The 25,769-nt window shown below is 43.3% G+C and overlaps 1 protein-coding gene across 1 annotated transcript in view; it reads right to left on the bottom strand.

The window, feature by feature from the left end:
* The window catches only part of UBL3 (ubiquitin like 3), a 52,881-nt gene extending 28,271 nt beyond the window's left edge, over positions 1-24,610 (bottom strand). The window contains exon 1 of the mRNA XM_015852008.2: positions 23,891-24,610. Within this exon, the coding sequence (XP_015707494.1) occupies positions 23,891-23,917 (27 nt within the window). The 5' untranslated portion in view covers positions 23,918-24,610. The remainder of the gene's footprint in view (positions 1-23,890) is intronic.
* Positions 24,611-25,769: the final 1,159 nt, after the last annotated feature.

Below are 25,769 nucleotides of genomic sequence, written 5' to 3'. Positions count from 1 at the left end.
TTCTAGATCAGGAGGTATGTCCATCTATCTACAAGTATCTTGGCAAACATGTTAGAAAATGCTTAATACATCTTTGAATTCTTCCTAGAAGAATTACACCTAAAGAGAAGCTTCACTAACTTCTCTTTGCGGATGGCATTTTAGCTGAGAGGCTTCCGAATTATTCATTGGGAAATATCACTGTCGACTTCAACTGACAGTTAATCAGATGCAAACTCCATAAGGGAGTGAAAACAACTGAAGAACTCATCCACCGCAATACAGGAACTGCATTACGCAATGCATATGGAACTGAGTGAACCCACACAGGAGCTTTGCAAATCAGATTCCTGCAGGAATCATCCCATACCATTACTTTTCTTTTTTCCTCCCCTACGTGGATAAGTTCTCATTCCCTTGGGAGTAAAGCACCAGAAAACATATCACACTGCCTTTCCTGTACGACAGTCAGGAAGCCAGAAACTAATCTACTTTCTAAAGGTGAACAAGAACTGCTAATGCAGCACTGCCATGGCTGCACTTAATCCCTTGTCTTCTCCTGACAGCAGAGATGCCCCTTGCACTTTGCCCTTCCCATCTCTCCCAGCATTTCAGCTTCCTATCACTGTCCTTATTTCTTTCTTAACTTCCTCTTTCAGCAGTATTTTCCACTTTCCAGCACCCAGTGCTGGGTGACTCACTTGTGATCATACATTTACTGGTATTATACACTGAAGCACTTTCTTCCAATTTAGTCTCCTTCATATCCGACAATTCACTTCACCTGCAGGTAGCTCAATCTAAACACAATGCAAAACGTGCTTACATTTTCCTTTCCAGCTCCTGTCCTCTCCGTTTTTGCTGCTGTTCTGAGCAGCTGCTCACCATGATTTTCACAATTCACGCTCATCTCACAATTTCTAAGCAGCCTTCATCATCTTTCTAACTGTTGTAACCACACAGAAGCTGATCGACTTTTCCTTACCAGAAACCCAAGTCTAACACAGTTAGATCAGTCTGACCAGAACAAAGAAATCGTCCTTGTAACTCAAGGCCAACAAGGAAATACAAACAACCTACAGATAAACCAGAGAAAGATAGCACTGCTGCCTATTATTACAGCCAGTGATCTTTGAATACTGCCTATGTGTTGCTACTTTTCTTGCAAATATCACCAAAAAGAAAAAAAATCAGGAGGAAAAAAGTGGATAATGCTAATTGTGCAGCTGGCAAACCCAGTATTCTTTCTGAAAAGAATGGCAGCACGGGATGAAGGTTAAACGTACACACTGGTCATTAAGTGCACATGCAGGAGCAGCTGCCAGCACGACACAAAGATAAGCAATCTTTCTTTTTCCATGGACTAGGAGACAGTGAATGGATATATTAAGAAAACCAGCATTCCATTTATATCTTTGCAGATCATTCTGGAAACACATAAAAGGGGCCGGAGAAAAGAATGCTGCAGTAACTAAATGATGAGATGAGAACTTGGAGAGCTTGAGCTGAAGGGAGAAGCAAAGAAAACCTAAGTTACTTGATGTTGCTCTGAAAGAAGAAACTGGAGAGCTTTAGATAAAAATCTCATTAAGGCCTTTCAATCGCATCCACTCAAAAATGGCACTCAGATGACAGGCCCAAATGACGGTCAGGAAAATGATGCTGCCCTACAAAAGCAGAACAGGGCTTTGGCTACATAAAAACATGTCCAAGAAAAAGTGAGATTTTAGCTGGACCAAAAGACAAGCCTGCACCAAAGAGGTTTTCACAAAGCTGGCCGCAGATTTCCCTGCCTGTGCCCAAGGAAAAGTTTGGTAAGGTTGCAGCACAGAGTGATGGAGCAGAGGCACATACACAAACATGACTGAGAAAAGTACCAAGGATGGTGTTGGGAAATCTCTGCAAGGAAGCTGTGAGTGGAAAGGAACTAATGAGTTATTAAAGGAGGATGCAATAAAGATGCTGCAGAAGGAAAAGGAGAAAATAATGTTAGAGCATCCCTGAAGGACAGATACCTCAAATCTGTTATCATCCCAAAGCTGTTATTTATGGCCATGTCTGGTTCCAAATCTACAACCAATAGTGAGGCATTTGTCTCACTTAGAGGTTAGTAACATGAGGGTTATTTAGTGTGTGCTGGACAAAGATATAAGATGCAGGTGAAGAGGATGTTTCTCAAAGATTTACAGGCTTGAAAAGACATAGAAGAACAAAAATTTTACATTGTCTTCAGTTGTTAATAGCAGAACAGAGACTTAATAGGAAATGACAGTTTTCAGAACAAGATTATATTTCCACTTTTTAGGTTAGATATTAGGAGGAAGTTTTTCACTCAGATGGTGGTGATGCACTGAACAGGTTGCCCAAGGAGGCTGTGGATGCCCTGGAGGCATTCAAGGCCAGGCTGGATGTGGCTCTGGACAGCCTGGTCTGGTGGTTGGTGACCTTGTACATAGCAGGGGGTTGAAACTACATGATCTTTGTGGTCCTTTTCAACCCAGGCTATTCTATGATTCCAAGATTTAAAGAAACAATACTTGCATCAGCACAGTGAAAGACAACTTCTTAAAGATAAATTATCAAGTTTCATGGGAAAGATTAACTATGTTCCAAGAGAAGCAACTACAGATGGAAGGCAGCACAAAAAGGCAGCATTTCTGTCAAGGTGGGTTTCCAGAAATAAAATATGGCAAGCCATCTGGATACGAGTAGAGGGAAGTCATCCAGGTTCAGTCTCAACGTAGATCAATTAGCTAAAACACCTCATTTCGGCACTTATGTTCCTTATATCCTGTTTTCTACTCAAAATATTACAGTACTTTTAAATTTCACCTCAACCTAAATCTAAACGAAGATTATTTCAAGGTAACTTCCTAACCTCAAAGCTGTCTTTCAACTTAAGAATGTGGTAAATTTAACAGGCACCTTGACTTTCTAGCATATTCTGCTGGCTAACCAATAAGGATAAAATACATACCCTCACAGAAGTAGTGCAGAGGAGGGGTTGGCTTCATGATGAGACAGCAAAATAAGAAAACTTTCATTGCAAGTTTACAAAAGGGTTAAATAAACTATATAGAAAATAATTCAAGAACACAATGTCACCAGGTACTGTTGCAGTAATTTATCCCTTATATCTGAGTTTCTCCCCCATCCCTGGAGGTGTTCGAGGCCAGGTTGGATGGGGCCCTGAGCAACTTGATCTAGTAAACATGGAAGTTTGGTGGCCCTGCCAGGCAGAGGGGTTGGAGCTTCATGATCCTTGAGGTCCCTTCCAACCCGGGTCATTCTGTGATTCTGTGGTTCCTTGTCAGTGCAATGGGGTTGGCATTAGCTGTCCCCAAAGCCACCTTTTCTCCATAGGCTGACCAAGCTCAGCTCCCTCAGCCCTTCCCAGCAGTGCCAGTCCTCCAGTCCAGACTGCAGGTGGCCTCTCCTTGCTCCAGTAGACTACTGTATCTCCTGCATCAGAATGGTACAGGAAAAGTGGTCCTAAGCCAGGAGCCCCCTGCTTATTTAAACCAAGGTGCTCTCACAGATCATCTCCTCACATTCCTCATTACTGGGACAGAGCATCCTTGCGCTTAGCAGAACTTGGAAAAAGCCCTGATGAAGGAAACTTTAAAAGGAAGATGCAGCCACTTGGCAAGGAGCACAGCACAGTTTCCACCTGGCACTGCGAGCCATGGTAATCAACAGAATCTCCATCATTACCTAATAAATCAATCAAAAAACAACACAAACACCTCTATTTCTCTCTCACTACATGACAGTCTTTATAACAGCAAAATTAAACCAGCTTTTCCCAGAGCTGGGCCACGCATCTTAGGATTCAAAGGCCGGGCAAAACTATAAGGAAGAAAGGCATGTTTTATCAGAATTTTATTAATTGTTCGTATGTAAAAACTGCCTAAAAATTATTCTCCTTTTTCTGAGAATTATCTCTTGGCATGGGAAATTAAACGTAAATTTAACAAGTCGTGACTTGGATCTGTTTAGAAAGAAACATTGCAGGGAATAAATACCCACTCAGGAAATCATTTGGAGATTGAAAGTGTTTATGTTTCCTCAAATCATTTCCTCCTGGGATTATCAAAATTACTAAAAGGCCATTTTGCAAATGCATTAAATCAGCATGACCTTACCTTCTCATGGCTTCTATTTGAAAAAATATATGGTATCATTTTCATTAAAATGCACAGCTTCTGAAGTCTTACTTTCCTAGAATGCTACCCAAACTCTTTATTATATCTATACAGCTTTATACATGGTTTCTGTGTTTTATAATTCTTTATTTCCATTACAGAAATTCTACCTTTGAGCAATAGGCACGGATGATTTTTTTCTGTAAATCCACAATGATCAAAAAAGTCATTGCGTATAAGCAGTCATTCGCATTCCCTTGATATGTAAATCCTACACAAGTGGCTCTTCTTTATTCAGTTATTGCATGCTCACACTTAGTACTAGAACAGCAAAGCGAGAAGGACACATGCAAGCCGTTCTAAGTAAGAACATCACCTAAAATGCTGTCAAATCATCTGAAATACTACTTGGTAATGTCACAGTCTGCCACAAGAATGACACTGATAGCACACAGATGTTGGTACTGCATATTTAATGTGACATCATCTGTACGTGAGAAGCATGGGACACGGTGCCTGACCTTGGCAGATGAAACCAGAGAACGCTAGCTGTGTTTTATCACATATCAAAAAACTTAGGTTGTTTGATAAAAACCAAAGCCAGAAGAACAGATATTTAAATACAAGATTCCTTATTTTGCAGGAACGGGGAGGTCTAGTGACAGCTTGGCCACTCAAGTGGAGCATCCAACATGAAGCACAAGCCAATGTTCACCCAGCCAGAGACAAAACCACTCACTGATGACCCTTCCCTCTTCTGTAACTAAAGCAAAACACAAATACTGCTTCCAGATCTTCTTCCTTTCATGAGTTGGAATGCTTAAAACACCACCAACCAAAACCCATTAAACAGACTATATCCAAGTTCACAATACACAGGTTAATGCATACGCAAGGAACAAAAGGTTAACAACTGACCCAAGAAGATGAAAGGAAGAAGATAACATTACACAAGCATTATTAAACTACCTTTTTCCTGTTATTAGCATCAAAAACAAGAGGAAAAAAACTTTGCACTTGCTCATTATTTTTGCCTTATGAAGTTCTCATCATTTACCCCTAACCAAAGGTCCACATATACAAGAGGTTGTTTTGCACTTTGGGAGAACTATTTTCTGTCCTTGATGAGTATTTTAACTGAACTATCTTGTTATTTAAATACTTCTTAACCCCCACAATAAACTTCTCCTTCCTATTGTTACCTAAGAAACTGAGACATAATACAAAGAAAAAAACTAGTGTCCAGCTAAGTCAGGTTTCCCAGTGAATATATACATAGTCAAAAAGTGTTCCACCTACCGTAGAATGCAGAAATGCTAGACCGTATTAAAAAAACTTCATAGGTAGCCCCTCAAACTACTATTCCTATACAAATTTGCTTTAAGAATTACAAAACATTTAGTGACTTGTAGACCTTAAAACATAAGGAATCCTGAAGTCACTTGCAGAGTAAACAGAGTCCATACAGTCTCCTTCTATGAAGATGATACTCGAGACCTGTCTGAACACCTACCTGTGAGACCTCGTGTAGGGTTCCTGCTTTAGCACGGGGCTTGGACTCCATCTCTTTAGGCCCCTTCCAACCCCTGCAATTCTGCGATTCCATTAACTACTCTGAGATGCTATGATCTACAAATACAGATTTTCTTGATGTCTTCTGATGATCATTTGTATTAATTGCACTCCATGTATCAAGACACTGGTCAACTGTGTAGACCTTCAACAGCCACACTTGGCAGATCCACCACCAAGTCCAATTTGAGAAAGGACCAACTGCTACATTTGAAACACCGCATCGAAAGGGCATTAAGATTAAACAGCTTAATTTCTTTAATTATCCTGTTGGTTACACGATTTCAGCTGAAATTCAAAACAGCAACAATGATTTAAAAATGAACATTATTTAGGTATTCATGTGTCTTTTACTATTAATATCTGATTTATGAAACAAAGCAAAAGAGGACTTCTGTTTTGCCTGACAAGCAACTAATCCTTTAAAGCCACGCTCATTGTTACTGCCCTACTTGGACATCAGTATTGTCTCAGTACATAAGTGGTTACATAAATCCAAGCACATGTGGATCTCCAGCATTCAGCCAGATTGTCTTGTTTATGAAGAGTGTGTATTTTCTGGTACAACTAAACTTTTGTGACTGCAAGAGACTGACAAAATGGACAATCCCAGTTTCTCCCCATTGGATGAACAGTTTCAAGCTGAACACAGAAAAAGCTCTGGGAGAATTCCTGGTAGATTATTTCATTCACTGACCTGTTCTTTTTTTTTTCCAAGTATGATCAACAGCTAAACCCTACTATAAAGACATGGTGGAAACATGGCCATGGATGGGCAAGTGTGGCATGGCTAGTCATGTCTACACATAATGACTACAGAGGGAAAAAAAAAAAAGAAGAATTAAAAATGAGTTTATAGAGCATTTTGTCCATCGGTTCATTAAAATGTTTGAATGAAGGCATCTATGTTTGCCTTGGCTGCAGACTTGCCAGGAACACAAAAATGGACTGTCTTGCAATAACATTGTATGTCCAGGTTTCAGCTACAAAGCTTCCAGTGACACTTTGAAGATAGAAGCAGTGCAAAGGAGATTTTAAAAGCATAGATTTGAGGTCCTTGATCTTCCTAGAGTAAACCTCTGGTGAGTTGGGCCAATAAAGTTAAGCCAAAGCAAACTACGAACAAGCAGCTGAAGCTGGATTCGATTAATTCAAGTCAGTTTATCCAACTGATACACAAATCTAAGAGCAAGCATTTCGACTATTTTGATGCTACAGCTTAATTAGTATCACAGCTGTCTTCCATACAATAGCTTCAAATTCTTGTTCCCATTTCACATGCTTATTTGTACTCCGGAGTCACTGTCAAGCACCAATCCATCAAGTTGCAGAGAACCAGAGTGCAGCTGGTCAGACATGGCTGGATAACAAAGAGCTGAAGAGGCTGAGGACTGGCTGGAGTGCCCACACACGAGGCTGAATTCGGAGGATACATGCTTTTAAGTGGCACAGACACCTCTTGCTAACTCTGTGAGGAAGAATAAACAGACGGATTCCCACATGAAGCGAAGCCAAATCCTTTGCCAGCCCAGCAGTCTCACACTGACCCAACGTGGAGAGCCTACAAAAGGAGATTTGCCATTCTAAGCGGGAATGCTCAGCAGCAGCCCAGAAGGTACCTGATGGAAGGCCAAATCAGAAAACGCAGGGCAATGCTTTGAGTAGTTCCGTGATCTCCACTAGGTTTAAGCTGAAATTATTCTGACTTGCTTTAATAACGCTTAAATGAACAAAACACTCCTGTGGATGTCAGAAAGATGAATTTCTAAAATTACATTTTAAAGCCGGCTCTAAATTGTAGTCAACAAAGAACTGGATTCTAATTTTTAATCGATTTTCTATTTATGATTTTTTTTCCTGAATACAGTTTATTTTGCTGCAGACTGAATGGTAAAATAGAAGATTAACTGACCCACAGCAGTTATCTTCCCAGATTCTGGTAAATAACAAGTTCTTCCTTAAGTAGCCCCTATATAAAATGCAATTAGTAATAATAGCAACACAATACTACAATCTGCCAGCACAACCCAGCAATGATTTTGAGATTGTCTTATTTATTATAAAGACATCATCTAAAAAGGGAAAATTTCAGTAAATTCCACAAGTGAGTCGTTACCATCCAAAAATGCTCATCTAAGAGAAAATGAAGTCACAAAAAGCTGTATCGTCTCACCGGGTCAGACAAAGTAAGAAGAATACCAGACAGATTAACTAAATGCTGCTTGGGTTAGATGTCAATAGGATTAGGACGGGCTTTGGGTTGCAGCTACATCCGCACGCCTCGCTGTAAGCACATGTCTTGTCCTGAGCAGAAGCTCCAGTCTAAGTGGGAGAAGATGAGAGCATACAGCAGAGAGGAGTGCAACAGGGAAAGATTTCAAATACACTCCTCAGCAAGAATAGATCTGGGGAAGTGTAAGACAAGCTAAAAGAGTCCGATTAGAAAAAAGCTTTTGTGTTGACTCACAGAAAACCTACTGTGTTATTCTTAAATGAATGCCTCCCCATCCAGGCAGCAGTGCAAAATGGACAGCTGGCTAAACCTCAGCCAGAAAAAAAATAAGCTCCTCGTGCATTTAACAGATGGTGGTACAGGTTATGAAATTGGTCTCTGCTTCACTCTCTGAAAATAGATTTTTAACTAACAGATATAATATTAAAAAGACTTCTAATGTTTCTCCAATGAAACAAAGCTAAGCATGCATTGTGGTATGTACACTGGGTACATTAGGGTATGCATCACGTTCCTAGACCCTCTTCAGCACTATCCAAAACCTTGCAAGATACTGACAGAAAGTTTTCTATTTCAGTTTTCTATTTCATACCCAATGCAACAAACAAGTTGTACAGTATCCTGGACTGCACCCAAAGCCAGCAGGCTGAGGGAGTGATCCTGCTCCTCTGCTCTGTGCTGGTGAGGCCTCACCTGGAGCTCTGCATCCAGATGTGGAATCCTCAGTACAGGAGAGACATGGAGCTGTCGGAGTGCATCCAGAGGAGGGCCACAAAATGATCCAAGGTCTTTGTTATTTTCCATCACCTGAACCAGAGCCATACAATTCTTCAGAGCAACTTACAAGACACAGCAACACTAGAAAATGTACAAAAACCTTGCAGAAGTTATAGCAAACAGTCTCTCAGGCACAACATCCAACATGACCTTTGCTTTGGAAAACCACATTTTGTGACAATCTACAGCCTCCTAAAGATACTGACGTTGAGTTGCCACTTTGAATCAAGACACGGCCTGGGGGAGCCTCCCACACTGCTCAGCACCAGCAGGACCCAGGGCAGGAAGGGACAAGGGCTGTTGACAGCAGGGCCAGCTTCCACAGCACCACAGCCAGCTCCACAACCCCAGCCCTCATCCAGCTGCTGTCAGCCTCAAGCAGCTTTCAATTCACCAGCTCTCATGTAAGTTTGTGTCACTGTTTGACCAGCCAGAGATGGGCAAATAGCGCAGTGACTTGAGAAGAGCACATAGAAGTTTTTAAATAAAACCATCTCAATTTCTGCATTGGAATTAAGGGACACCTTAAAACCTTACTGAATTTATGAAAACCAAACAGCCATCATTACAGATTAGGCAGATAATTTTCCTTGTATACGTAGAGTGTTGATGCTAGAATCATGCAGGGTACTTTGCTGAGAGGCTGCACGTGGGCTGGGCAGGCCGAGCTTTTCTAACACCACACTGAGTGAAAAATTCCCTCTCTTGTAAAAATAAAACCCTCAAAATTAACATTGAATAGAATATAATGCCCATTCTATTCCCAGAATACGTGAGCCATCGACCTAAAAAAATAAGTAATTAATCAACCTTCAAAGATGAAAAAAGGAATTAAAGAAATACACATGCAGGGGTTTGGCAAAACAATACTTCCCAAAGCATGGAAATCCAAAACTAGGTCACAGCTTTATCCCACAGATCGTTTTCAGCTTAGTTTGAACAATAGAAGTCTTTGGAATAAGCTGCCTGAGTTCAATCACCATGATACACTCATCCACAAATAGAAGCTATATTAGAGGTGTAACAGCCCATATACCACAGCAGAAAATGGATGGAGTTGAAGGAAAGAACATAGCTGTGGGCTTCCACCTCTGCTTTGGTCTTGTAGACATAAGGAAGCATGTACAGCACTGCTTCCCACACACACTGCATGCCGAACCTTTCAGAGGAATATCATAAATACTTTATACTTACAAATGATAAAGTCTTCTGACTCCTTAAGTCAAGTATTATTTCCAAGGCTCCTGATATAGCAAGTCTAATTTGCTAATTTTTGATTGATCTCTCAGTAATGAAATCTAGCCATCCAAAAGAGGTCTGCCAGAAGCCCAAACACTGAGATTAGTCTTGTCATATGGTTGGAGACTATATTTAGATAGGTGCCTGTTTAGATAGGTGCTATATAAAGATTCCTCCACATAAAATTCCTCCAAACATGAAGTGTCGGTGGAAATAAGATATAGCCTTTAAGCATCTAGAGAAAAAACGTTATATTTCAGGATAATCATGGCATGGCAATTCTTTCTTCTTTTACAACAGTTTACGCTAGAAAGGCTTTATGTACAATCATTAGGTTTCCATCATAAGGTTTGGAACCTTATGCGGTTGGACTTGATGATTTTCAAGGTCTTTTTCAACCTGGGTAATCCTATGATTCTAAAATATCTCAAAAATTAAAGAGGGCCAAGACTAAAGCAAAAAATATGAAGTACAGTTGGACGAAGGCTTTGTGCTGTAAGTCAGCTATCAGAAGCTGAACTCCTAAAAAGAAATACACTTCTCAAGTACGAGGAATGATATTTACTCTAATGTACGATAGAAATCTTGCCAGGGAAGCGATAAGGTATGAATACAAGTAAGCCTGTTATATAATGCCAAGGAATCTTCATTATTTAATTACGTACGCATAAATTCTCAGCCTGTTCATTTGATTCTGCTCTGAGAATATGAAGCATACTGCAAACATTCCAGGCCAAATGTCAAGAGACGCGTGTCAAGCTCCAAAGAGTGCACTTCTTTCTTTTAACCTGGAACCACAAAACCAAGTTGAATTCCTTTGTGAGATTTCATTACAACAACTTCAGTATCTTTAGAAGACAACATACATGTATGTACAGCATTTTTCTCTTCTGCCACATAAGTGTGACTGTAATGCACCAGAAATACACTGCAATTCTTCTGATATTTAGCACAGCCTATTCAAGTCCAACTTTATACCACAAATTATGAAGCTGATGGGGTAAGACATTTTCAAGGTCTTCAGATGATTTTCTCAACTCATCAGGTTGTGTGCAAGTTCTCACTGGATAACTTCAATCACTTTTAAATTCATTGTATTAACTTGTCTCAGCTTCCACTCTATTTTTGGACAGGTTGTATGTGACAGCTCTGACAGGATCTCACCTGGTCATACATCTGCCATCACACAGTGCCCGCCTGGCCATGACAGGAGCAGCACACCTGCAGCTACCCAAGTTTCCACGGAGCTGTAATTAGGAGAAACTCTTCTATGTTTCTCTTGGAAAGGGCTGACAATAGCAGGATTAGGGGAAATGGATCCAAGTTGAAGGAGAGAAGATTTAGGTTGGATGTAAGGGGGAAGTTCTTTACTAGGAGAGTGGTTAGGCCCTGGAACAGGCTGCCCAGGGAGGTTGTGGATGCCCCGTCCTTGGAGGTGTTCAAGACCAGGTTGGACAGGGCCCTGGGCAACCTGATCTAGTAAATGTGTATGTTTGGTGGCCCTGCCAGGCAGGGGGGTTGGAACTACATGATCCTTGAGGTCACTTCCAACCCGGGTCATTCTGTGATTCTGTGTGTGAAAAGGGAATGTAGGTTGACTGCAAGAAATCTCCCTTTCTGCTGCACTATTCACAAACATAGATGCTGAAGCTTTCTGTAAGGAATAATGAAACTGGATAGAACTGTGATTTACTGTAAATGAAAACTTTTAATGATTTTGAAGCACACCTTAATAAATTTAAGCTAAGAAACGGCTGCATACCAAGCAAACAATATGAAAATACCGCAAATTACCCAAACACAGACCTCTGGCACTGTCTTCATGTCTTGGGATGTATCCCCACTATGAGCAGCAGCTGCTCCTCCAGAAGGGCATCGATATCACTTGTGGGAGCAGTCTGCCACGCAGACACCCCAGGCCATCAGCACACGCTAAATGGCACTAAAAGCCACATTGTGGCAACTTAATCAAGGCTTGGGAACTTTCCAGCTTTAGAGTTGAATTTGGTAATGCAAGATACACCTTTGCCAAAAGCTGTGATATCATGTGTATAGACATCTCAGTTTTCCACCCAGAGTAACGCACAGTACTTTTCTACCTCTACTCAGGACCAATATCAAACATATAAATACTAATTAAGGGATGGATTTGGGTATGTTTGCATTTGTCATACAGAGATAGGGACAAGGACAGCCATGAGAAAACCTACCATTTATCATGCCTTCCATCTGTTAAAAACTTCACATAATAGAATTTTTTTCCTTAAGAGTACAAACCTATACATGGTATGAGAAAAATCATGCTATCTCCTTGATAGTTTGCTGCTCCTCACGTGCTTGTATGGCACATTACTGCCCATAAATAAGCCTGAACACTCTGACCAGTACATGCACTGCCTGTACGCTCATCTCAAGATGGTTGTGTAACCATGATTTGGCTTCTCCCTGTGCTCCTTCCAGCTGCTACCACCACCCTCCTGCAAGCTCCTACAGCAGTTCAAAATGCCTACAATAAAAACAACAAGTGCCATCTTTTCCAGAAACCCAGCCAGAACTGTTTGGAAATGACTCAGAAGATTTTCTCTTCCCTCTCCCAGGAGCCCCAGGGACACTCTAGGGCTGGCCAATACAGCTCCCAGTAGAACACAGCTGAATAACTGCTGCCTTCACCCAAAAGTCAGACAGAACAAAATACAACACTGCTGTATTTTAAGATTCTGGATGCATTTGTTTTGCATATGAAATTTCAAACTATCACAACAAATAGATACGGTTCTTCCTGTAAACCACATTTTTTGGAACACGTTGTCATCTGATTTTACAAGAAAAACGATTATTTGACACAAAAATGACTGCAGAAAATGCTGGGATTATTCAGGAATTATCTGTCCCTTCCAGAACTGCACATAGTAAGAGAGAAAAACTTCAAAACTACACTATTGGTGGCAGAAGAGGCCAAAAACCTAAACAATCTCCCCAGTGATTTCTTTCCCTCTGGGGCCTCACGTCTATACGCTGAGAACAAGAAGATAAAATAAAACAAGAAGTTTCTCTTTTTTTGGCAGAAGATAACAGGAACAAAATATCTCCTAACCATGTGCTCATTATAAATTAAAAAAGTCGTAGGTTATGTATTTTAAGGCATCAAAGTCAGGACTGATATGCAGCAGCAGAACCAACTTATAAAGGCAGGAAACTCTTCACCTTCGCTCCACCTTATCTGGTATTACTCAGCACTCTAAGTTATTCGCTTTGGCAAATTTCAAACCCAGCTAAAGAAAAAGGACCAACCAGTATGTCTGCAGATAAAGGCACTGACTGATCATCATTCCGTTCCCCTCACATAAAGCCAGTTACCCTTCTAAACTTCTAAAAGAAGTTAAGAGAACACAGGAGAGATAACTTAAGCATAAAACTACATCCCAAGTCCTTGAACACAGGAAACCGCTGCGGATTTGTTCTCTTAAGATCACTTCAGGTTTAAGCAGATCTTTTGGAAAGGAATGGAGTTTTCTGAAGTACTTGCTAGAGACTGATATCACAGGAAGACTCACGGTGAACTAAGACCTCTTCTAAACAAGGTTGGAGCAGTTCAAAAAGGCACAGGCAGATCCAGCCTTAAAAAAAAGTAGGTGCTGGATAAGGAAGGCGTATTATGATAGGAAAAACTCATGGGCTTCTGGATAAAAAAAAATAGTAAAAAATAGCAGTTTAACAGCCAATGGGCAGCTAAGCAACACCACATGGCTCTCACTATCTTGATCCTTTTATTTCTGAATGTTTCTGTATTTCATTTTACCAGTCTAAGAGTTCCCTCAATGTCCAATTTTCAATATATGCCATAAATAGCACAGTAGTAGATGCACCATACTCACTTCACCATGTATATTTTGCCACTGCTATTCACTTAAAACACAGACGGATATTGAAAAAAGACAACCTCAGAAGTACCAGCCTCTATAGAGAGGCTTTACACCCTTTATAGACAACAGTGGGAAAGATGCAGCCATGGCTCTTACTTTGGGAAAAGCCCAACCTCACCAAAAATTTCATCTTTATTGAGGTCTTACTGAGTCCTGCTTGCCACCTGCACTAAGAACGTATGGCAGCACTAAGCCCTGTACTATGCCAGAACAGGAGGCTCAGAACAGACATTACTATTGCTCTCTACAACTGCCTGAAATGAGATTGTGGCAAGGTGGGGGTGATAGAACAAGAGTAAATGGTCTTAAGTTGCTTCAGGGGAGATTCAGATTGGATGTTAGGAAATATTTCTTCTCTGAAAGAGTGGTCAGGCACTGGAATGGGCTGCCCAGGGAGGTGGTGGTGGACTCACTGTCCCTAGAGGCGTTCAAGAAATGTTACGCTGTACTGAGGGACATGGTTTAGTGAGAAATATTGGTGGTAAGTGAACAGCTGGACCAGATGACCTTGGAGGTCTTTTCATAGAATCACCAAGGTTGGAAGTGTTACGCACCCACACTGCAGCCCTCCTTAGGGTTTTCCCTGCCTGAAGAAAAGGGTACACAGAGCTCATTTTCACACCCATCAGAAGCAGGATGTGTAAGGAAGCCCCAGCACTGCTGCTGAGGTAAGCAGTGAGAGCTCACTGCAGAAGAGCACGATTCAAGCCTTCTGTTGAGGCTTCTGAAATTGATATCACAGGATACCTTCCTTTGCAAGAAAAAACACAATTCAGCCAACAACCTGCAAGCTAAAACAAGTCAGCAAATACCCTCTGCCATCTTCTTATGGCCTTAAACTTAGAGTTTACCTAGTATTCCACCTACTACAACGGAAATTTTAAACTACCAAATCATTTTAACCATAATTAGAAATCAATCAAAAAAAAAATCCTCACTTCCAGATTGGTACAAAACCCCAATTCTTATGAAATTGCACTGGCCGGAAGCAATTTATCAGACAGAAATCAAGAACTGCTGCAGTTTGTTTAATAAGAACTCCTAGCCATTGTGCCATTAGAAAATGAAAATCCTTACGACTAAGTCAAATTTCTCAGTAACAAGCTGTTCTATTGGTGCCAGGATCTGACATATTGAATCTTAAAGCTTCACTCTTAGTGTCTAGACAGCTAGAAACACTCACTACTATGTTTTGGAAAAACGTTTCCCTTCCTCAGTAATTTACATCGAAATGAACTAGCAGAAACTCCCATAAAAACACTTAACACATCTTGAAGTATAAAGTTGGTCTTTAAAATAGTTCCTTCTTAGAAACTGGCAGCACAAAGAATATGTATTACAACATACTTTGGTACAAAACCTTTGAATATTTGAGTCAAACATTACACATTTTTATGGCCTAAGGTACTGTGTTTGGGAAACTGCACCTGGTGAGCGTGGGGTTCCTGACTAGACAAACTAGAATGCTTCAAAGCAATTCTACTGCGCTGTCTTACTGAACGTATTTACTGTACATACTACTGATAGGTGCTTACAGTGAGAGCGCGGCTGGTCTCTTCTCACTGGTGACAGGATGAGGGGAAATGGCCTCAAGTTTCAACAGGGTGAGTTTAGGTTGGATATCAGGGAAAACTTCTTTACAGAAGGGGTTGTTAAGCACTGGAATAGGCTCCCCAGGGAGGTGGTTGAGTCACCGTCCCTGGATGTGTTTAAAAACCATCTGGATGCGGTGCTCAGGGACATGATTTAGCAGAGGGTTGTTAGTTAGGGTAGTGTGGTTGGGTTGTGGTTGGACTCGATGATCTTTAAGGTCTTTTTCAACCTTAGTGATTCTATGATTCGTGTACCAGGGAAAGCAGTGCACCTCCACAGCTGTTCACTCAAAGGGCCAACCCAGTGATCCTGCACTCCCACCATGCTCACTGGGTTTATTGGCAGTGCAACCAACCCATGCAGGCAGCCATGGCACACATGTGATGCCGCATCCCTGCTAGCCCTACCTGCTACAGGGCAGTGCAGTCCAGTATAAAAGCAAGTGGGAACTTGGGAAGCCTTCATTATCAGGAAGATCACCACTCTGTTGGGACAACAGCTTGTTTAATTTTTCTCATAAACATACAGTGTCATAACCAACTTGTTTGCACCAACTAAAAGTATGTTCATTCACAGCCAAAACGGCAGGCATTCGGGTTAGGCATGCCTTAAGCAGAATCACAGAATCACCAAGGTTGGAAAAGACCTACAGGATCATCCAGTCCAACCATTCACCAATCGCCAACAGTTCTCACTAAACCATGTCCCTCAACACCACATCCAAACTTTCCTTGAACACCTCCAGCATTGGTGACTCCACCACCTCCCTGGGCAGCCCATTCCACTGCCTGACCACTCCTTCAGAGAAGAAGTATTTCCTAACATCCAGCCTGAACCTCCCCTGGTGCAACTTGAAGCCATTCCCTATAGTCCTATCATCAGTTACATGAGAGGCCAACCCCTAGTTCACAGCAACCTCCCCTTTCAGGTAGTTATAGGGAGTAATAAGGTCTCCCTTGAGCCTCCTCTTCTCCAGACTGAACAATCCCAGCTCTCTCAGCCTCTCCTCATACGGCCTGTGCTCCAGACCCTCACCAGCTTTGTTGCCCTTCTTTGAACACGTTCCAGGGCCTCAATGTCTTTCTTGCAGCGAGGGGCCCAAAACTGGACACAGTACTCCAGGCTGGGTCTCACCAGTGCTGAGTACAGGGGAACAATCACTTCCATGTTCCTGCTAGTAACACTGTTTTTGATGCAAGCCAGGATGCCGTTGGCCTTCTTGGCCACACAGCTGGCTCAGTTCAGCCGAGCATCAATCAATACCCCCAGGTACAGCAATGTGCTGTACATCATCTACAACCACCAAACACCACTCCAAGAGTTCACCTACTCCTGATCTCTGTGATACTGCCCACACTAATAAGAATTCTTTGAAAACAATTAAAAAACCTTGTAAGTAGGTATTTCAGGCTTTAAAAAATCTTCCTCACTGTTCTAGTCAGCCACTTGCAGTATATTAGAGATAAGGATGCCCAAAGAATATCTGACAGCACCTTATCTTGAAAGAAATATCCCCAAAAAGAGCTCTTTAAGAATGATTATGTTAGAGTAATATAGTTTAAAATAACTTTCCTGAGGCTTACTAGCACATGCCACATATATTCCCATGAAGTCTGACACTAATCTACCTTTAAAGAGGCAATCTGAAATTCATAGCCCCAGATAAGAAAGACTTTTGATTAACACTGAACTTCTTTATTTTATCACCATTCTCTTATTTCCCTATATTAAAAACATGTCAGATTCCAGAGATAGACGGAGTAGTCCTATCTGAGGCAGATGCTAAGCTTCAGAAACAGATTATGGTGATGTGGATCCCTGCCAGACCACAAAACGTTACCATACCATAACTCCACTGCAGAGATACCAACCAATGCTACCACACAAGACTTTGAAGTATGATTATTTTTTGAGATTAGACGTATTTTTTTGTTTCTTTTAGAGATTGAAATGAAATCCATTTCCTTGTGCTTATTCTGAAATCGGTACTAAACTTTCATCAATTAATGCTGCATTACCAAGATCATGGAAAAGCTTCCACAAGAGCTCAGGACTTCAGAAACAACAAACAAGTATATGTGCTTATTTTTAAATCAGAATCACAGAATGGCCCGGGTTGGAAGACACCTCAAGGACCATGAATCTCCAACCACCCCACCACAGGCAGGGCTGCCAAACTCCCCATTTAATACCAGACCAGGCTGCCCAAGGCCTCAACCAACTACTGCAAAGATGGTGTCCCTGTGCTGTTTGGTCCCCAAGTCCCTCTAAGGAATCCATTTCTTTATCTGATGGTAGAGCTCTGCCGAACTGAAACCAGAAACGTATGTTTTCACTCTCCTGATTTGCAAGGGCTACAGAGAACTCAAGGAGTTTCCTGCTTGTTTCTGTCTCCATAACAACTGTATTATGGAACAAAATCTCAGCTGAACTCTGCCACAATGTTTCCTTTTAATTCTAAACTGAATCACACACAAAAATTTAAGTTAAACCAGCAAACTAACAAAAACACATAAACCCACACAAGTGTGATCCTTCCACTGGCAAGCTATTTTCAGATTTCTTTACCAGAAAGTAGAAAACTTACAAGACACTGACGGTAATGCCACAACTGTGCAGTCAGCCAAACCCCCATTTTAGTTTCTAGTTGTGGAAAACACACACTACATTTTTAAGTCAGATTTCAACATATGTGCAGAGTCTCAATGCAAACTGTGGATGGTTTACCAGCAGCAACTCATTGAGCCTCTGCAGAACTAGAGCTGCAAAACACACTGCATTTCCACAAGTTAGTAGCAACACTGTTTGAATGTTTCCACACAACTACAATGCTGAGGCCCAACAGACCCACAAGTCAGAAGGTCTTCACCTTTTCTTTAAGTGCTGCATTCGAAAATAAAAAGACCTCCAGTATGTTTTCGGAAAGCCCAATTAGCAACTTTTTCTCCACCTCCCACATATTTCCTTTCAGATATAAGAACTATGGTACTGAAGTGCATAAAGCTACCTGCAGAATCTGACGCCTCCATTTATTTCTTTACAATTGTTGCAGGCTGTTGATTCTTCATTTTTTTCTTCCATTAGTGTTTCCTTCCATCTGTCAATGTGTATTTGTCTGGTGTATAACCCAATAAAGAAATGATCATTTTCCAAGATGATCTGCAAAGTACATGCAACAAACTATCAAACATTAAAAGCTGTCCTTCTAGCTGAGTTTATAGGGTAATTGTTAAACAATACATGAAATTCTAAAGCCAGATCCTTGAATGAGGCTAAACCCAATGAAGAGTTGGGGTCTTTGACATGAGAACAGCAAAGTTACAATTCCTCATTGATATTCTGCTCATTTCCAGTGGCTTCTAAAATGAAAGCACTGCACTCAGTCAGAGTCCTTTAATAATTACGGTGAGCCCAAGTTTATGCATGCAAAATTGTGACAGGGAATGCTTGCTGCTTTAGCAGGCTCAGTTAATTGCGAACAGACAATATTGAAAAGAGCGCTGATCAGCAGCTCTGCCTTTCACTTGCAATAAGAAATAACCAAGTCAGAGGATTCAGACCTACACAAAGCAAAGACTGAAAACAAGCCATACTATCTCTTCTACATAAAACCACAAGAATGATTAGTCACATTCCAGATACTTCTGGATTCCTGCAAAGTAGAGTAGCACTCAGAGGCTGAGTCAGAACCGAGCTCTCCGTTCTCTTCCCTATTGCATAAGCACATAGGGGACTTCACAAGTTTACATTCTGACTTTTGCTCAGAATCAACAGCAAACGAGCAGAAGTATAAAACAAAGCCCACTGACTGCATGTATCATGACCAGGCCTTTCAACACCCACGGAAGTTGCCCTAAGAAAGAATCCCATGTTAAAAATAGACAAGTCCATCCTTCGTCACTTTGTTGACATTCTCATAAAGCTTTGCCTACTCGGTCTGCTGGATGGGTCATATTCAGGCAGGATGGCCTCTAAGTACAACCTCAGGCCGAGACACAGAAGAGAGACACGGGCCTGGAACAACCTAAAATAAAATGCTGATGGGGAAAAGTTAAGTTTAGATCCATGCAAACAGCAGCACAAGCTGTGAGGCACCTGAAGCTGGCACCAATTCTGCAGAGCCGCCGCTTGTCCCCATCTAGTCCTGACTGTTCTGTCTGTATTCCTCAGATAAGTCTGGCAATTTGTTTTTAACGTGCACAATTCAATGTCTCTGCTGTAGAGGTGATCATTTCGCTACAGTCAGATACTCAGCATTTGGTTTTTGTCTTTCCATCCTGCTGAACCCTGCCAGCACTCACTGCTGGCTGCCCTGTACTCCCAACAGGGGAGGAGCTGAATGTCCTTCAGAACCCATTCCCTCTCCTATTTCATGGAGTTACGGAACAAAACTGGAGTGAAAAAGGACAGGTACCAAGGACAAGGGCCAAGGGTGGGCAAGAAGAAGCAATCTGTACAGCCAGCCTACACTTACAGTGCTGCACCAAGCCACAAACAACACTCGCTGTCCCATCCACAGGTACAGCTGCCCCTCCCTGAACTAATAAAGGACATACAAACATTGTTTTAGAGTATGCTGAATACATTAGAATGCCACATTCAACGATGTTACTCCCTTAAGCCTCTCCTGCCTCAATCTTATTCAAGGATGCTCAGATGCTCCTAGTGCTGTAGGACCAGATGTATATACATCCATCCTTTTCCTCTTAGCCATTACTGAAACAGATGATGGATGTTACATACACTCTACACTAAGCTACTCATAACCATTCTGAACTAAACTTCTAAAACAACAAACATACACACAGTCTTCCTCCACTAAAATGCACCAATGAAGGAAACAGCAGACAGCACAATGATTTTCAGTCATATGGAGCCAAGTTCCGAAGCCCCTGAAGAATCATGTGCGTAAGGGGAAGTATCATAAGAACATAAAAAGATTCAGCTTCCCAAATTCTTCTGATAACAACTAAGAAATAGATACTCAATTGAGTAAGAACTTTTGGACTGAACCTAGTTGTTGGTGGTTTTGCATGTCTTGTCATGTTGCAGCTTGTTGGGCTTTATTTTGTTTTTAATAGCTTGTTTTGATATAGTCCACAAAGCACCTCACAGTGCTTCACCAGCAAGAAAGAAAACACAACTTGAAAGCAGCTCCACTATCAGTCCCTCAAACTGTAGCTGCTACCAAATGACAACAGTAAGTTATCATAGAAGGTTGAAAAGGACCACAGTTTCAACCCCCCACTATGTGCAGGGCTGCCAACCACCAGAGCCACATCCAGCCTGGCCTTGAATGCCTCCAGGGATGGGGCATCCACAACCTCCTCAGGCAACCTGTTCCAGTGTGTCATCACCCTCTGAGTGAAAAACTTCCTCCTCATATCTAACATAAACCTCCCATCTAAGTTTAAAACCAATCCCCATTGTCCTATCACTATCCATCCTCATAAACAGCCGTACCCCCTCCTGTTTTTACCCTCCCAAGTATTGGAAGGCCACAATGAGGACTCCCTGGAGTTTTCTCTGAGCTAAATAAGCCCAATTCCCTCAACCTTTCCTCATAGGAGAGGTGCTCCAGCCCTCTGACCATATTAGTGACCCTCCTCTGGACCCACTCCAAGAGCTCCACATCCTTCCTGTACTGGGGGTCCCAGGCCTGGACACAGTACTACAGATGGGGCCTCAAAAGAGCTGAGTAAAGGGGGACAATCACCTCCCTCTTCCTGCTGCCACCCCTTTGTGAAGGCAGCCCAGAACACATGGGCTTATCTGATGAAATTACTCAATGCATTCAATGATACCCTGTTGCTACCACAATCACCAGTATTTATGGGGATGGGAGTTTAAGACTAGAAACACAGTATGACATTCAAAGACTACTCCATGCATGTCCAGTCCTCATCAAGTTAATGAAACTACACAAGTACAGAGGCCAATGGCAGCAGGTCTCATTCCTGGAGCAGAGTTTTAGCCTTTAAGCAGAGTGTATTCCTAAGGAATAATGCAACACAAACTTATGATGCTTGGAATGCAGTGTGTCACCATCCAGTTCATTAATGGAATGCAAATGATAAAGTGCTATGTTAATTATTTAAGAAGTGATGCTGAAATGGTTACTTGGTAAAATCTGCTGTAGTTCTGGAAAGAAGTCAACCAAGCATCAGAGAAGGCTGGATTGAACTACATCTACACATGAGCACAAAGCTTACTGAAGGAATTCATGTACAGAAGATCCTCAGCATTTCAAAGGTAGGACAGGAAGACCACATTTGAAGAAGCATCAATTAGAATAGTTAATTATTACGAGAGGGTTAGCCCGTGCATCAGATGCTTTGAAATGTAATTATGATAATACTTAAGTAATTCATAGCAGATTTTAGTAAACGTGACAGAGCCTTCGTAATACAACAGCCCACCACTATGATGCCAACTCCTACAGAAGAATGGCATTTATTTATTTTTTAATGCGAATTGCAGAGTGGGTGGATAAAGAGAAATGCAAACTGCAAAATCATACAAGTAAATAAAAACATACATGAGCAAGGTGACAGCCTGCAAGTGCTTCTCTTTAAAAAGCAATCAAATAACAGGACCATTTTCCCTCCTGAACAAGCTCCTTTGAAATAAGGATGGTGCTTAAAAAAAAAAAGGGACTGAAAATGAGTTTTTCAAGTGCTCCTTCTGTAAATTGTATATTAAGTTACTGACTGCATTTAGTCACCTTCATTTCTACAGCAAACTCTGAACTTGATGAGAGAAACTGCAGCTAAAAACACAGCGGAATGATCCTAAGACAGACCAGAATATGCTTGATCACCTGGTTAAATTATACTGACACTGGTGACATCTTCATTCAAATGTCTTTGTAATGACTCAATATTTAAACATCGCTATGGATAACAAGCTTCTTCCTGACCTGAAGAAACAGAGCATCTCCAGGCCTACACATCGCTATCCTCATTACATCATAATGACAGGAAGAAACAGTTTTAATAGAAGCAAACTATTCTTTCTCCTCTCAAGATACACGTATCATTATAAAATGGAGTCCTTGCATAGGAAAGGTGTATCCTGACCCCCAGGACTGAGGGGTGCCACACACTCAGCCCCAGCTGAGAGCAGATCAGCACTCCATGCTATGGCCAAGGGCTTCTCCGGCCGCTCTGAGAGGTGGGCACCCAGCTCCAAGCTGGGCAGGGGCTGCAGCCAGGCCACAACACACTGATATATGGGAGTGGGCTCAGAGCATGGCCAGGGTGCCCTTAACAAGACATGAAGGAAAATAAACAGCTGAGAGGGTTGAAACTCAGTGATGAGGAGAGTGCTGCCTCTATTTCATCCCAAAAGGCAAAATATATTTTTAGTGCATGGGGAGGGAGGGGCTGGGATAGCTTAGAACTGTGGTCGATCACCCTCCGTATTGCACTGTTCCTGATCTCTTGATAAAATTCACTCCTTTGGGCTGCGGTAGAAAAGCTGTGAAGGAAACAATGACACGAAGCAACTAGACAATGCCATCACTTCAGCAGCCTATTTATCCTACACATGGACTATGAGTTGCATGGCTGAAACAAGGCTCCGTCTTCCTATTGCCACCACTGCAGGTTTTGCTCACAGAACAGAATTTCACCCCGAATATAAGAAAAGGCAGAGAAGAGCTCGCTGCTTTTATACAGAGATACTATAAATGTGAACCATGACACAGGAATAAGAGAAAATATTCTGCTGCAAGAATAAGGAGCAAGCTATCCAGTGACAGCCATGACATTCCGCTCCCCCTCAACTAAGAGATGTACAGAAATGACGGTCGGACGATACGATCTCGGTGGTCTTTTTTAACCTTAATTACTTGATGAGATGCGGGCACAGCACCGGCAGAGCCCTCAGAACGGAGGTTACCTGGCAGAGCTCTGCCACCCCTCTGTGACAGCAGCACGCAGGCTGGCGGCAGTCCGCCATCGGGAGCACCGGGAGTGCCCTTGAGAAACGTCCAGGCTGCAGCGGGTGCCACAAACGCTCTCCCTGGGCAAAAACAGAGCACGGGGATTTCTCTTTCTCTCCTGACCTGGCATCAAGTAAAGGGGGATTAACTTCACACCGGCGTCAGAACGCAGCGTCGGTACGGAACTAGCCAAGTTCGCGTGAAGCTGAACAGGTTTAGGAGGAAAAAAAGAACCAACACAAGGAGCAGAGGCAGGAACCCTGCGGGCTCGGCTTCGCCTTTCTGTTCCCCAAAGCGGGGCCCCTCCGCCCGCTGAGCCCCGCTCCGAGGGTACGGCCAGGAACCGCCGGGTCCTCCAGCGGGCAGCCGGGATTTGTCTCTCCCTCCTTCCCACGCCCCTCTTCTTTCCACGTTCTCTGCCAAAAGGGGCCTCGCTAAACGTTATTCCACGACAACGGCACGAAGGAAGGAGAGCAGCACTCACCATATCAGCCGGAACGCTGCTGGACATCTTGAGAAGCCTCTCCGACGCTTTAACACCAACTTCGAAAGCAGAACGAGAAGCTCCGAGCGGAGATCCCCGGCCCGAGGCCGGCGTGGGGCGGCGGGGCCCTGCGGAGCTCCGGGCCGCGGGGCTGTGCCGGGGGCGGCGGCTCCGTCAGCGGCGGTGCCAGGCGGGGCGGGCAGCACTGCGCCGCGACATGGGCTGCGCGCGGCTTTTCCCCCCTCGCGCTCTTCCTTCCCGGCGAATAACGACGGGGTGATTCACGAATAATGGGGCGGCCGTCACCTCCTCATTAAGCGCCGCGCTGCCGGCCCCACTCGCTGCCCTGGGGCCGGAGGGGCCCGGGGGAGGACGCCGGGCTCGGGCCTCCCCTAGGCGGGCTGCAGCATGCAACAGGCTCCGGCGGGGACGGCCCTGCGGCTCCGGGGGCTCGACGGGGGCCGTTCAGCGGCTGTCGCCTCCCGCAACCTCAGCTCTCATCGCCGCCTCCACCTCCTCCTCCTCAGCCCGCCCTCGCTCCCTCCTCCCCCCACCCCCCGCCGGCACGGCAGGCTCGCCCCCTCCCCGCGAGCTTTAGCGGCGCTGCCTGGTCGAGCCGCCAGCCGGGGAAAAGCCGCCGCTCAGCGCGATGCCGGCACACAGCCGCCCCCTGTCATCTTCGCCTCAAGCCAACATGGCGGCTGCAGAGCACGGGCAGGGGACGCGGCAGGGGAGAGACGGAGCCCCCCACCCCCCTTCTCCTCCTCCTCCGCCGTCACGCGTCGCCACCCCGCGGCACTATGGGGCTTGTAGGCGGCACTATGGGGCGCGGCCTGCAGACATGGCTCCGCCCCGCGCCTCAGCTGCTGCTGCTGCTGGCAATGAGGGTCGTCCCAAACAGTGCCCTTTTAGTGACGAAATGGCTCTTTTAGGGTTCTCTCGATGACTTCCATCTCCTCTGCTTCCATCCTCCTACAGCACACAGCATGAGTCGTCAAAGGTTATATGGAAATACCCATCAGTAGAGCAGGGAGAGGTCCATGAGCCCAAGCACAGCGGGCAAGTTAAAGTACCGAGTACCAACAAGCACAAGGAAAATGGGTGATGAATCGGCAAGGCAAGGAGGAAGCAGTAGGACACAGCACAGGATCACAGAATCACAGAATGACCCGGGTTGGAAGGGACCTCAAGGATCATGTAGTTCCAACCCCTGCCTGGCAGGGCCACCAAACATACACATTTACTAGATCAGGTTGCCCAGGGCCCCGTCCAACCTGGTCTTGAACACCTCCAAGGACGGGGCATCCACAACCTCCCTGGGCAGCCTGTTCCAGATCCACTCCATTGGTGATGGCTCTTTTGAATTATTTAGATAGATTAGCTCATTTGTTGCTGCATTAAGATAAGCACATCCATAGGATGGAACCCGAGGACAGAATGCAGAAGTTTCAGAGCCCAGATCAGCATGACTGTGTGTTTAATGCTCTCCTACCTCTGTTTTAGCAATCCATTAAAAGGAAGGATCACACCTTCAGTGCTGATGAAGCACTGTTGTACGTGGAGAGTCAGGAACTGACACTGTCACTTGTGTGTGTATACTCAGGCCTGACAACTTTTCTGCCTAGCACTGTGGTAGTGAGTATCAGTTCCTCTCTTTGACACACAGCTGAGCTTTCCAAAAGATAGCATGAAAAATTACCTTTTAAACTCATTATTACAAATCGAAATCCACAATTATAACTGCAGGTCAGCACGTCTCTACCTTAGGTGCTGCACAGTATAAACAGATAAAAGAGTTTCTGTCCTGAAAGGTTGGCAGTGCTGTGTTTACTCCACAGTTGGCATTTGTATCACATCTGTGTGACTCTTTTTCTCTCAG

Source organism: Coturnix japonica, chromosome 1, assembly GCF_001577835.2.
Source record: "Coturnix japonica isolate 7356 chromosome 1, Coturnix japonica 2.1, whole genome shotgun sequence".
Taxonomy (NCBI): Eukaryota; Metazoa; Chordata; class Aves; order Galliformes; family Phasianidae; genus Coturnix; species Coturnix japonica.
The sequence above is the reverse complement of the archived record's forward strand: the minus strand, read 5'-3'. Positions and strand labels throughout refer to the sequence as shown.